The 15,153-nt window shown below is 39.0% G+C and overlaps 2 protein-coding genes across 2 annotated transcripts; both read left to right on the top strand.

The window, feature by feature from the left end:
• Positions 1-6,173: 6,173 nt before the first annotated feature.
• LOC133114943 (interferon a3-like) lies at positions 6,174-7,490 on the top strand. Its single transcript, XM_061224637.1, has 5 exons — positions 6,174-6,308; positions 6,391-6,477; positions 6,749-6,898; positions 6,980-7,084; positions 7,395-7,490. The coding sequence occupies exons 1-5, from the start codon at positions 6,174-6,176 to the stop codon at positions 7,488-7,490; spliced, it is 573 nt and encodes a 190-aa protein (XP_061080621.1).
• Positions 7,491-9,176: 1,686 nt separating this feature from the next.
• Positions 9,177-10,909, top strand: LOC133114942 (interferon alpha-4-like). Its single transcript, XM_061224636.1, has 5 exons — positions 9,177-9,302; positions 9,398-9,487; positions 9,605-9,754; positions 10,139-10,249; positions 10,805-10,909. Exons 1-5 carry the CDS (start codon positions 9,177-9,179, stop codon positions 10,907-10,909), a joined length of 582 nt encoding a protein of 193 aa, XP_061080620.1.
• Positions 10,910-15,153: the final 4,244 nt, after the last annotated feature.

The raw sequence follows: 15,153 nt of genomic DNA, 5'->3' as shown, positions 1-15,153 counted from the left end.
TCAATCAAATATTTCATGGAAATAATGACCAAAAATAAAACATAAACTGCACCAGATGCACCTTCTATCTATTTTAAGCTTAAGAAGAGGAACAGAACAACTCGAAAAGGGATGCCCTGCGGTTTCTTTGGTGAACCTTCCCAGTTACGTTCACTTTCATGAAATATGTGTTCAATTCTTTCACTTTTCATCCACATGTATCTTTAAAGTATAAAACCCGCAGGAGGACATGAGTTCGGGAGTCAGACCACATTGCGGGAAGATCAAGGACAGTCTACCACAAAGGTAACGAATTATTGTTTAATATGCTTCATAGTCATTGCGCTTCATTTTCCAAGGCCCAATATTTGAATGTGTCGATATTCTTTTGATACAGGTCTTCCATCACATCATGAACATGACACCCGAGAACATCGGCTGCCTGTGCGCCCTGCTCTGTGTGTCACAGGTTTTGAGTGCGCCGATAAATTGTCGTCTGGATGGAACCCGAATTCAGACCTGCCACAATCTTCTAAAAGACATGGTACATTTTAAAACATATATTTTCATATCCTCTCTGAAGTTTGCTGACAGTTTGGTCATCCTTTCCCCATCTTTCTATTTTAGGGGGGCACTTTCCCAGGAGAATGCATCAATGAGAATGTCCTCATAACTTTTCCAGGGTCCGCTTTTGCGTCCAATGGAACCGCTGAGGTAAGAGCGCGCTCTGAAACCTGCGGCCTTCACCTGAGGCTGAGGGAACGAACATGTCGCATTTAAGTCCACCTGCACCGCGCTCTTCCATCATGATGATCCCTTTCCCCACCACAGCAGAACGACAGCGTCCGGACTGCCGTTTATCAAACTCTGCACAGCATCAACTCCCTGTTTGAAAACCACGACGGAGTGGGATGAATCTAAGTTAAACAACTTCCAAAATATCATCAACGGCCTGGTTGAAAAAAACAAATGTGTAAGTGACCACTAAAATACTGAAATGTATTAACTATAGCTATTCCGTATATATTGAGGCTACATTTGTTAGCTGTAGGCGTCACATATTTTCATTATTCGTGAAATTGCCATTAACCTCCTGAGACCAATGCAGGAGGAGAAAAAAATACATAATACAAGTTTCTTGGATGCAATCATACTATATATTTTACTTTTAGTCCTCGTTTGAGGTTCAATAGGAAATTTGCCATCTTTAATAATTTATCTGGGTCCAGATCCACGATTGTATTTGAAGGTTGATAGTGAAAATACAATAGGCACTTAAGTCTGCTGTAATCTGTATGAAATAAGGATAAAAATAATAATGATTGTGTTCGGTGGGTCATGGATGATTATTTCAGGTGGGACGAAGCAAGCCAGAGAGTGACGGTTCTGACCACACCGACGTCTCTGCCAGAACTGCGACACTCAGAGATTATTTTGAGAGACTGGCAGCGGTTTTACAAGAGAAGGTATGGTCGAAAGAATAAGAGAACACCACAAAATCATACATTCACCAAACATTTGACTTCATTTCCAATTAAACCATTCTTGTTACAGTGAAAAAAGTGAGACGTTAGATCAACTTGAAAAAACCGAATTCACTCAACAGATCAACGTGGGATTTTTTAACACACGTCCGTGTCTAGACATAGGGACAACACATTTTCTGTTGCTTTCAACACAGTCTGTTAAAAATTCAATTTGTAACACGTGAATTGTATATTTGTATCATACAAGTAGTAACTTTAACACAAAATGTGTTTCAAGGAGCAGAAGAGTAACACAACAAGTGTGTAGAAAATGCATTTTGAGAGTGTTCAATGGCCACATTTAAAATCTTTCAACCGAGACAACTAGCTTCCATTTAAGTACGTATACTCGTTCATTTTTTTGATTCAATTTAACTAAGTTTAGTCCAATTCGAGTTTTCAGTGACACAGAAAATATTAACGGTCTCTCCTCTCTCCTCAGAACTCTTTCTGCGCGTGGGAAGTCGTGCGGAAGGAGCTTGTCCGCACCCTGCTTTTCATCCTCGAACACAAGTCAGACAGCTTGCTTTGGCCGAAAAGAACATGAGCTCCATGGATCTGACATCGACAGTGCCTTCAGTATTAATTTGAATATTCATGAATTTATTTATTGATTTATGTATTCTTTTATTTATTCGTACAAACACGCGAAACATATTTTCTTCTGAATTCATATATTTATTTCCATTAATGTAAAACGTGTTTTCTACTGTATTTATTTATTTCTTATTTATTTGCAAAATCTTTTATATTTACAAAAGTTAATAAAGTGCATGAATTTCATTGTGAAGAGCCTGCTTTGTCATTGTTCTCACGGTGTGCGGTTGCCTGCAGAGCGGAAACATGAGCTCATGCCTGTATGACAGCCTAGAGATGCCATTTTGAGAGCGGAAGGACATTCTCAAATTGTCACTCATTTTTCCATCATATAATTCATTTCAGATACTCATAATAGAAAAAAAAAAAAAAAAATCAATGAAGTAACATAAGTCTCTTCGTACGGGAGCTAAGTTTCAGCACGATGAACAGTTTACAGGAACAAAGCTACACACGTCATATTTTAGTTGCCGTCTACTCTTCTATGCCGGAGAACCCTCGATTCTGCAGAAAAGGATGGGTCACTTCAAATGCAGATACTTTTTGGGGAAATATGAATGAAAACCATAAGGACTGAAAATTGATGCTGTCGCGCACAACTCTCCATGAAGTTGCGAAGAGGGAGTCAACTCGCTCCGATTCTTTGAATTTGGGTAAATCTTCTGTCCATATCTTTTAAAAAAGCACGTGGGGGAAACGCAAGAGCAATGCACAAATATTTTCTCCAAAATACATCACGGCAACAAATTACAAAACATGAAATGGCAATTAGAGAACAAGTAGCCAACGAATCGAGTGTTGCCGTCAAAAATGTTAATTTTGAAGTCAAATAAGCCACATACACCGTAATGCATGTGACATTTCCGCTTTCGGTTTCTATTTCTCTTCTGGTTTCCCGTTTCCAAATTCTACCCTCCGAACACAGAGTGACCGAATTCTGAATGGAAAAAGCTGACTGCGCTAAACCCTTCCGTTTAATCAAGAAAAAAACTGCAAGGAGATTAATAGTGGCGGTGTTCAATATTACGACAACATACCAACCTACTGTCCAGTCCGACAGCATTTGTACAGTGGTACAATTACTGTTTTGCCTCTGTACTCCAGCATATTTGATTTTAAATGAAACAAAATATATGAGATTGAAATAGTCTATCACCTTTAAAGGCACCATAGGCATGATTTGCGTTAAACATTGATACAAGACCAATCCCTTCCTATCACTTAAAAAGAGGCTCACTGGCATGTGTTGAAGTTTGATCAAAAGGCCCTTATTGAAAACCAGGAATGATGAAGTTTGATTTAAATACTTTCATTAAAACTGTGAAATGGTTAGAATATAGAATCATGTGCAAAAATACCTTTTCCTAAATGTTACTATATGTCTATATACTATATTTCAAATGCTGTTTAGTACTACAATGATACACCGTAATGTTTGAAGAATCATTTTTAATGATGTTAAAATGATTAAGTCAGTCCTCACTGTGTGTCTGTTAAAACACATTGAGCTGCAAAGTACAGTTTGTTTTATGAAAGTGCAGAGGACACATAATCAGGTGTTCTTGCACAGAGAACACAGACTCCCCAGATTAATCTGTTTTATTTTAAACTAAAGATTTTTTAATGAGCAACTATTGACTCTGAATATTTCTTCAACATCATTGTTGCCAATACAAATTCACCCACGTAAAAGGGACGAGGAGGAAAAGAGACAAAAAATATTTCCTCAACATATGTTGACTCACCCTCTGCTTGTGTTTATTGTGCTTAAATTCCGGTTTAAAAATAAGTACAATAATTAAAACTCATTGGTTGAAAATTTGCGCAATGGGTAGCACTGCCGCCTCACAGCAAGGAGGTCGTGGGTTCGAATCCCCGTCGGCCGGGGCCTCTCTGTGTGGAGTTTGCATTTTCTCCCGGTGTTCACGTGGGTTTCCTCCCACAGTCCAAAGACATGCAGGTTAGGCTGATTGGAGAGTCTAAATTGCCTGTGGGTATGAGTGTGTGAGTGAATAGTGTGTGTGTGCCCTGCGATGGACTGGCGACCTGTCCAGGGTGTATTCCTGCCATTCGCCCAATGTATGCTGGGATAGGCTCCAGCCCCCCTGCGACCCTGTTCAGGATAAGCCGGTTAGGATAATGAATGAATGAATGAATGAATGGCTGAATGGTTGAAAATTGGTTCTAATTGCCACAGCCAATGGGGTGGCACGTCAGCGCGTTCATAGAGAAGGGCAGGGATAATCAGTGTTGTTTTCTGAGGGCGCTGTTGCTACTGCAATTCCTCTCTTTACCATTGGATGTCCGAAATTACCAATTGTACCTTTAATTTGAGCGTATTTACAGCCATATCGGGTGATCAGTGTGGGAATTACATGCCTTTTTCATACATTGAAAGGCCGAAAAGTAATTGTTGAACAGTTGGCTTCTCAGCCGTTTCTGATTAGTCCGGTGAATTCAAGAGCTTCCTTGGTGCAGTTATAAGAACGCTTTCTGTATCTAGCCTTGATTCTCGGCTTCTGATTGTCTTTGAGGTCTGTGATTGGAGATTGTCAGAATGAGGGCCAGAGTTGTGCCAATGACAGTCAAGGAAGCCCGTTGTCATCCGGGTAGAGTATTACTCAAATTACAGGATATGATCGCAAAATATGAAATCTCAAGAGAAGTTTAAACATTTACGCGTGGTCCGCATTTTAGCACAATATTTTGGGCAGGACTTCATCAGAATCCTCGCGTAATGAAACTAACCACTTTAATCAACAGACACTTAACCTAACGTTAATTCGAATCCCATTATAGCAGTCAAAAGAGAAAGAAATGTCCTGGGGGGAATTTACTCATGTTGGGCACTTTCCTTCTTCAATAGAAAAATACATTTTCCTCGCACACCTGCATTCCAATTTAGACCACCAGAATAAACTACTTTACTTTTACTTTTTGATTCCGCATATCAAATGCAACCATTTGTGCAAAATGAAATATAATAATAATAGTAGAAATATTCTGCATTCTAATTTACACCACCAGAATAAATAACCTTTCTTATTTTAATAACTGTATAAATAGTATGAATATTTTTAATATAATGACAATATCATGATAACCTGCACAATGTCTGCTGGGGAAAAAGCTTTCGGAGTTGTCCAATACTTGTTTTAAATACAAATCTCAGAAAAATATACCTCAGACATACACAAGTTATGAGAAATTGTGTTCTCATTCGTAAGACGATAACTTACATACAAATGAGTTACATTTGTGAACTCATAGAAGATCCGGCCTGTTCAGTTTTCCAACATCTAATTTAACGTCGAAAAGAAATGATTATTTAAATGACCTTATTGAAGGAATTCAAAGGGATTCTTAAAAATTAATTCAACGTCGGGTGTCCAGTCATATATAGTAGAAATATTATTAACATAATTAATGATGAACTGCACAGTTTTTGTTGGAGAGACAGCTTTCTGAGTTGTCCTATACCTGCATTAAATACAAATTCAAAAGAAATTCTCATAAAAAATATATACCTCTTAAATTGACAAGTTATGAGAAATTGTGTTCCCATTGGTAAGTCGATAACATAAATTCATATTAGTTACATATGGCAGTTCATAGCAGATCCGGCCTCTTCAGTTTTCCAACATCAAATTTAACATCGAAAATATATCATGATTTAACAGACATTTAAAGCACTAACGCGTGGTCTGCATTTTAACACAATATTTTGGGCAGGACTTCATCAGAATCCTCGCGTAATGAAACTAACCACTTTAATCAACTGACACTTAAACAAACGTTACCTAACGTTAATTCGAATCCCATTGTAGCAGACAAAAGAGAAAGTAATTTCCTCAGGGGAATGTTTTAATAAATAATTAATACGACTCTATTCATAAAAAATAAAAAAAGTATTTTCCACTTTTAACCCCAAAGATCCCACGCAGTAAGCTACTAAACCACATTAAAGAAAGTGGTTTAAAAAAGTCCAAAAGAGCTCGATAAATATGGTGCCAATCAGCACTAGGCATCAGTTGCAACAGATACACACAAGCGCTCATTTAATCACTGAAAATGTGTATGCTGAAGTTCTGGAGCATCTGCGCGGTTCTGCTCTTCTTGGACCACTCCGTCTCACTGCAATGCAAATGGACGCAGTATAAACTGGGGAAACTAAATGCAGAATGCATTCAGCTTCTGACCGACATGGTGAGGACAATTTAATATTCTATTGTCTCAATGGACTTCTCTGAGCTTTTCTGTGCCTATAATGGACACAATTCCCTTACAGGGCGGAAGTTTTCCAGCCGAGTGCCTGAAAGAAAACGTCAAACTCATGTTTCCAGAGGGTGCCTACGACACCACGAGCGAGCCTCAGGTAGTTTGGCAATCTCAGGAATTAAATAAATGCAATATATGATTATGTGAATATGATCCGATGCAAGCCAGGATTCAATCAACACTCATCCTTAACTTTGACGAATAGGCCAATAAACTAATTCAAGAAGGCAACCATTTATATTGATGATGTTTAACGCGTAAAACGTTCCGATGGCACCATTCGCTAAGCTACTTAGGAGCACAGACCGCTGTCGAAACTGTTTATTAGCTGTCATTTGTTTTACGCATATCCATCATTTGTTTTCCAGAATTCTGATGCTGCATCAGTAGCATATGATGCTCTGAGAGACGTGGAAAAGATCTTCTACAATGACCTGTCTTCCACAACTTGGGATCCTGAAAAGCTTGAGCTCTTGAAAAATCTGCTGTCCCGTCAAACTGAAAACTTGGAGCAATGCGTAAGTACGCGGTCCTCACGGTGTATTGTATACACATCCTACACGCCTTCCTGCTTTCATTATCTTCTTTGTTTCATGAAGGTTGGAAGCAAGATTACATCATCCGGGGATGGAACGCGTCCCTCAGACGACAACGGGAGGCTGAAGTCATACTTTGAAAGGCTGAATACGCTTTTAAAAGAAAAGGTATCCAACCATGTTCAGCCTGACACACAACTCGAAATGTCAACTGTAAAATCCTTGAAATGAGGCATGTTTAACTCTTCTTATGCAAATTTGTATGCAACTATACCAATAACTGTCAATGCGCAAGACCATATTATTTTAATGAGAAAAAAATTCATTTACGGGCGGCACGGATGGTGGTCCAACCCCCTGCGACCCTGTTCAGGATAAGCGGGTTCGGAAAATGAATGAATGAATGAATGAGTGAATGAATAAATTCAATTACGCATTAATATTGAAGCTGGACTTGTTTTCATCCAACGTTCCCTAGGGCCAGAGCGCATGCGCATGGGAGGTTGTGAGGAAGGAAGTTCGTCACAGCTTGGAGAAGCTCCAACAGTTTTTGGAAAGAAGAAAGAAACAGTGAGCGAAGCTACTCACCGGAGAACCATGGACTGATCCACAGAACACATGGGACTGCATCTGAACAAAATCCGTTTTGGGAAAACATTATTTGATCACTGATTTATTTATGTATTTATATAAATTTATTTTGTTATTTATGTGAAAATGCTCTTATACAACTCATTTTGCAAATAAATTTTGAATACTTTTTTCTAACTGTGGGATTTTGCTGCATATTATAAAGTAATGCATATTTCCTGTGTATATAGTATCCTCCAAAATGATTCACATCCTCGACAGAAACGAAGAAAAAACAACAAAAGTACGGAGCTGTATTTCAGCTCTGTGGAATGTGAACTATTCTACGTGAATGATTATCTAGAATGAACAGAAATTGAACTTTTGTCATGAATATATTACCAGACATGTCACACATATGCACAACCCTGGTTATGGTACTTGGGGCATCCTCCCTTTGCAACGACAACACGACGGGGTCATCTTATGTTGTGTTTAATGGGACTGGAAAACATATCGGAGGCACTGATCAATCCTCCACACATCATCATCCAAGATCATTTATAACCTTCGGTGTACACTTGTACACTGCTCTCCAATTCAAGTCTCTGCAGACTTCTCATCAGGTTCAAGTCCGCAAACAGAGGTGGACATTGGAAAACAGGAATGAATGACGCGGTCTTCGTTGAGTCTAAGACATGTTGGTGAAAGGTCCAACTCTTTCCAAGAGTGCAATTGCAAGTGCCAGGATCAATCGGTGCCAATACACCCATGGGATCAAATCAAGGCTCCAGTACCATATTTCAACACTGGTGTCCATTGGTACAGGGAGACTCTACTGATGTTTACTTTCACACGTTGCTAGCGAAATATGCATGAGACAACCAGAGGCGTCCAAATGACAATGACATGAAAGTGAGTTCCGAAGCGCGGCGTTCATCGCAGTCTGTGGATTTAACCTGCCGGTCTTCAAGCGGCAATAACCCTGGTTGGGGATATCATGGCATGGGCCCAAAAGGAGAGGCCTTCCTCACCGAGGGCTTAAATCTGAGGGCTCAAGTCAAGCGTGGGCAAGGAGGGCCGTATCAGTTTCTGGATCTCCAGTTGCACTGTTCTTAATGGAGTATTCCTGTTCGTTTGTTCCAAGTGTTCCAGAAACAAAGTCAATACCACATTCAGTTCATATTAAAATTCCATTGCATTGGATATGTCGACACAAATCTCTCCAAGTGGAGTACATAGCATCGACGATGCATCTCTCTCTCCGTTCTGGTCTGCTTATTATGAAGCACGAGGGCATTTCATCAATTAATTATTCTATGGAAGTACCGAGAAAATTAATTAATTAAAAAAAAACTCCCTCAGATGCGTCTTGTATATATCAAAAGGATGTGGAGGGGGACTCGAAAACGGAATCCCTGTGGTTTCTTCTCTGGTGAACTTTCCCAGATTCGTACCTATTTGGCGAATAATTTTCACTTTTCATACACATGCATCTTTATCGTATAAAAACCGCAGGAGGACATGAGTTCGGGAGTCAGACCACATTGCGGGAAGATCAAGGACAGTCTATCACAAAGGTAACGAATCATTGTTTAATGCGCTTCATATTCATTGCGCTTTTTTCAAAGGACAAATGTTTGAATGTGTCAGTATTCTTTTGCTACAGGTCATCCATCACACCATGAACATGACACCCGAGAACAGCGCCTGGCTGTGCGCCCTGCTCTGTGTGTCACAGGTTTTGAGTGCGCCGATAAATTGTCGTCTGGATGGAACCCGTATTAAGACCTGCTACAATCTTCTAAAAGACATGGTACATTTTAAAACATGTATTCTCATATCCTCTCTTAACCACGCTGACGTGAAGAAAGACTTATTGGTCATCCTTTCCCCATTTTTCTATTTTAGGGGGGCACTTTCCCACGAGAATGCATCAATGAGAATGTCCTCATAACTTTTCCAGGGTCCGCTTTTGCGTCGTCCAATGGAACCGCTGAGGTAAGAGCGCGCTCTCAAACCTGCGGCCTTCACCTGAGGCTGAAGGAACGAACATGTCGCATTTAAGTCCACCTGCAGCGCGCTCTTTCATCATGATGATCCCTTTCCCCACCACAGCAGAACGACAGCGTCCGGACTGCCGTTTATCAGACTCTGCACAGCATCAACTCCCTGTTTGAAAACCACGATTTACCGACGGAGTGGGATGAAATGAAGTTAGACGACTTTCAAAATATCATCAACGACCTTGTTGAGAAAAACAAATGTGTAAGTGCCCACTAAAATACTGAAATGTATTAATTATAGCTATTCCGTATATGTTTAGGCTACATTTGTCAGCTGTAGGCGTCACATATTCGTGAAATTGCCATGAACCTCCTGAGACCAATGCAGGAGGAAAAAAAAAGAAGAGTATTTTACATAATACAAGTTTTGGATGCAGTCAACATATATATTTTTTTATTTTCAGTCCTCTTTGGAGGTAAAATAGGAAATTTGCCATCTTTAATAATTTTTCTGGGTCAGACCCACGATTGTATTTGAAGTTAGATGGTGAAAATACAATTGGCAGATAAATCTGCTGTAATCTGGATTAAATAAGGATAAAAAAAATAATGCGTCTGTTCGGTGGGTCATGGATGATTATTTCAGATGGAACGAAGCAAGCCAGAGAGTGACGGTTCTGACCACACCGACGTCTCTGCCAGAACTGCGACACTCAAAAACTATTTTGAGAGACTGACAGCGGTTTTACAAGAGAAGGTATGGTCGAAAGAATAAAAAAACACCACAAAACCATACATTCACCAAACATTTGACATAATTTCCAATTAAACCAGTCTTGTTACACTGAAAAAAGTGAGACGTTAGATCAACTTGAAAAAAACGTATTGACTCTGAAAACAGATCAGCGTGTGTAATTTTTGTAACACACGTCCACGTCTAGTTATAAGGACAACACATTTTCTGTTGCTTTCAACACAGTCTGTTAAAAATTATATTGGTAACACGTTAATTGTATATTTATATCATACACGTAGTAACTTTAACACAAAATGTGTTTCAAGGAGCAGAAGAGTACAGTAACACAAGTGTGTCGAAAATGCATTTGAGTTCAATGGCCACATTTAAAATCTTTCACCCGAGACAACTTGGATACATTTAAGTACGTATACTCGTTCATTTTTTAAATTGAATTTAAGTAAGTTGAGTCCAATTCGAGTTTTTAGATGTGAGCACACGAAAAATAACGTCAATCCAACGTTTCAGGTTTTTCAGTGATACAGAAAATATTAACGGTCTCTCCTCTCTCCTCAGAACTCTTTCTGCGCGTGGGAAGTCGTGCGGAAGGAGCTTGTCCGCACCCTGCTTTTCATCCTCGAACACAAGTCAGACAGCTTGCTTTGGCCGAAAAGAGCATGAGCTCCATGGATCTGACATCGACAGTGCCTTCAGTATTAATCTGAATATTTATGAATTTATTTATTGATTTATGTATTATTTTATTTATTCGTACAAACATGCGAAACATATTTTTTCTGTATTCATATATTTTTTTACATGAATGTAAAACGTGTTTTCTACTGTATTTATTTATTTATTTATTTATTTATTATTTAATTTAAAATCTTTTATATTTACTAAACTTAATAAAGTGCATGAATTTCATTGTGAAGAGCCGGCTTTGTCATTGTTCTCACGGTGTGCGGTTGCCTGCAGAGCGGAAACATGAGCTCAGCCTAGAGATGCCATTTTGAGAGCAGAAGGACATTCTCAAATTGTCACTCATTTTTTTCAATGTCATGATCATACAATTCATTTCAGATACTCATAATCAGCGGTCGATAAAAAAGATCAATGAAATAACATAAGTCTCTTCATACGGGAGCTAAGTTCCAGCACGATGAACAGCTTACAGGAACAAAGCTACACACGTCATATTTTAGCTGCCATTTTAGCTGCCATCTATTCTCAGAGGTTTCTCCATGGCAATAAGATTGGCATAGAGAACCCTCGAATCTGCAGAATAGGATGGGTGACTTCAAATGCAGATATTTTTTGGGGAAATATGAATGAAAACCATAAGGACTGAAAATTGTTGCTGTCGCGCACAACTCTCCATGAAGTTGCGAAGAGGGAGTCAACTCGCTCCGTTTCCTTGAATTTGGGTAAACCTTCTGCCCATATCTTTGAAAAAGGCACGTGGGGGAAATGCAAGAGCAATGCACAAATATTTTTTCCAAAATACATCACGGCAACAAATTACAAAACATGAAATGGCAATGAGAGAACAAGTAGCCAACGAATCGAGTGTTGCCGTCAAAAATGTTAATTTTGAAGTCAAATAAGCCACATACACCGTAATGCATGTGACATTTTCGCTTTCGGTTTCTATTTCTCTTCTGGTTTCCCGTTTCCAAATTCTACACTCCGAACACGGAGTGGCCGAATTCTGAATGGAAAAAGCTGACTGCGCTAAACCCTTCCGTTTAATCAAGAAAAAAAATTCAATATTACGACAACATACCAACCTACTGTCCAGTCCGACAGCATTTGTACAGTGGTACAATTACTGTTTTGCCTCTGTACTCCAGCATATTTGATTTTAAATTAAACAAAATATATGAGATTGCAATAGTCTATCACCTTTAAACGCACCATAGGCATGATTTGTGTTAAACATTGACACAAGACCAATCCCTTCCTATCACTTAAAAAGAGGCTCACTGGCATGTGTTGAAGTTTGATCAAAAGGCCCTTATTGAAAACCAGGAATGATGAAGTTTGATTTAAATACTTTCATTAAAACTGTGAAATGGTTAGAATATAGAATCAAGTGCTAAAATTCCTTTTCCTAAATGTTACTATATATCTATATACTATATTTCAAATGCTGTTTAGTACTACAATGATACACCATAATATTTGAAGAATCATTTTTAATGATGTTAAAATGATTAAGTCAGTCCTCACTGTGTGTCTGTTAAAACACATTGAGCTGCAAAGTACAGTTTGTTTTATGAAAGTGCAGAGGACACATAATCAGGTGTTCTTGCACAGAGAACACAGACTCCCAAGATTAATCTGTTTTATTTTAAACTAAAGATTTTTTTAATGAGCAACTATTGACTCTGAATATTTCTTCAACATCATTGTTGCCAATACAAATTCACCCACGTAAAAGGGACGAGGAGGAAAAGAGACAAAAAATATTTCCTCAACATATGTTGACTCACCCTCTGCTTGTGTTTATTGTCCTTAAATTCCGGTTTAAAAATAAGTACAATAATTAAAAGTCATTGGTTGAAAATCTGCGCAGTGGGTAGCACTGCCGCCTCACAGCAAGTAGGTCCTGGGTTCAAATCCCCGTCGCCCGGGGCCTCTCTGTGTGCAGTTTGCATGTTCTCCCCGTGTTCACGTGGGTTTCCTCCCACAGTCCAAAGACATGCAGGTTAGGCTGATTGGAGAGTCTAAATTGCCCGTGGGTATGAGTGTGTGAGTGAATGGTGTGTGTGTGTGCCCTGCAATGGACTGGCGACCTGTCCAGGGTGTATTCCTGCCATTCCCCCAATGTATGCTGGGATAGGCTCCAGCACCCCTGCGACCCTGTTCAGGATAAGCGGGTTAGGATGATGAATGAATGAATTAATGAATGAATGGTTGAATGGTTGAAAATTGGTTCTAATTGCCACAGCCAATGGGGTGGCACGTCAGCGCGTTCATAGGGAAGGGCAGGGATAATCAGTGTTGTTGTTTGAGGGCGCTGTTGCTACTGCAATTCCTCTCTTTACCATTGGATGTCCGAAATTACCAATTGTACCTTTAATTTCAGCGTATTTACAGCCATATCGCGTGATCAGTGTGGGAATTACATGCCTTTTTCTTACATTGAAAGGCCGAAAAGTAATTGTTGAACAGTTGGCTTCTCAGCCGTTTCTGATCAGTCAGGTGAATTCAATAACTTCCTTGGTGCAGTCATAAGAATGCTTTCTGTATCTAGCCTTGATTCTTGGCTTCTGATTGCCTTTGAGGTCTGTGATCGGAGATTGACAGAATGAGGGCCAGAGTTGTGCCAATGACAGTCAAGGAAGCCCGTTGTCATCCGGGTAGAGTATTACTCAAATTACAGGATATGATCGCAAAATATGAAATCTCAAGAGAAGTTTAAACATTTACGCGTGGTCTGCATTTTACCACAATATGTTGGGTAGGACTTCATCAGAATCATCGCGTAATGAAACTAACCACTTCAATCAACTGACACTGAATCAAACGTTACCTAAAGTTAATTTGAATCCAATTATAGCAGTCAAAAGAGAAAGAAATTTCCTGGGGGGAATTTACTAATGTTGGGCACTTTCCTTCTTCAATAGAATAGTTGTCCTATACTTGTTTTAAATACAGATCTCAAAAAATATACCTCCAACATATACAAGCTATGAGAAATTGTGTTCTCATTCGTAAGACGATAACTTACATTCATATGAGTTACATTTGGCAATTCATAGAAGATCCGGCCTGTTCAGTTTTCCAACATCTAATTTAACGTCGAAAAGAAATGATTATTTAAATGACCTTATTGAAGGAATTCAAAGGGATTCTTGAAAATTAATTCAACGTCGTGTGTCTATTCATATATTGTAGAAATATTATTAACAGAATTAATGATAAACTACACAGTTTTTGTTGGAGAGACAGCTTTCTGAGTTGTCCTATACCTGCATTAAATACAAATTCAAAAGAAATTCTCATAAAAAATATATACCTCTTAATTTGACAAGTTATGAGAAATTGTGTTCCCATTCGTAAGTCGATAACATAAATTCATATTAGTTACATGTGGCAGTTCATAGCAGATCCGGCCTGTTCAGTTTTCCAACATCAAATTTAACATCGAAAAAAGATCATTATTTAACAGACATTTAAAGCAGTAACGCGTGGTATGCATTTTACCACAATATTTTGGGCAGGACTTCATCAGAATCCTCACGTAATGAAACTAACCAGTTTTTTAATCAACTGACACTTAAGCAAACGTTACCTAACGTTAATTCGAATCCCATTATAGCAGACAAAAGAGGAGGTAATTTCCTGACGGGAATGTTTTAATAAATAATTAATACTACTCTATTCATTTTTTAAAAATTAAGAATTTTCCACTTTTAACCCCAAAGTTCCTACGCAGTAAGCTACTAAACCACATTAAAGAAAGTGGTTAAAAAAAGTCCAAAAGAGCTCGATAAATATGGTGCCAATCAGCACTAGGCATCAGTTGCAACAGAAACGATCGCATTTCATTGATCTGCTCTACTGCACACAAGCGCTCATTTAATCACTGAAAATGTGTTTGCTGAAGTTCTGGAGCATCTGCGCGGTTCTGCTCTTCTTGGACCACTCCGTCTCACTGCAATGCAAATGGGGCAGTATAAACTGGGGAAACTAAATGCAGAATGCATTCAGCTTCTGACCGACATGGTGAGGACAATTTAATATTGTTGTGTATTCATGGTCAACTTTGAGCTTTTCTGTGCCAATAATGAAAACAATTCCCTTACAGGGCGGAAGTTTTCCAGCCGAGTGCCTGAAAGAAAACGTCAAACTCATGTTTCCAGAGGGTGCCTACGACACCACGAGCGAGCCTCAGGTAGTTTGGCAATCTCAGTAAT

Source organism: Conger conger, chromosome 16 (assembly GCF_963514075.1).
Source record: "Conger conger chromosome 16, fConCon1.1, whole genome shotgun sequence".
NCBI lineage: Eukaryota > Metazoa > Chordata > Actinopteri > Anguilliformes > Congridae > Conger > Conger conger.
The sequence above is the reverse complement of the archived record's forward strand: the minus strand, read 5'-3'. Positions and strand labels throughout refer to the sequence as shown.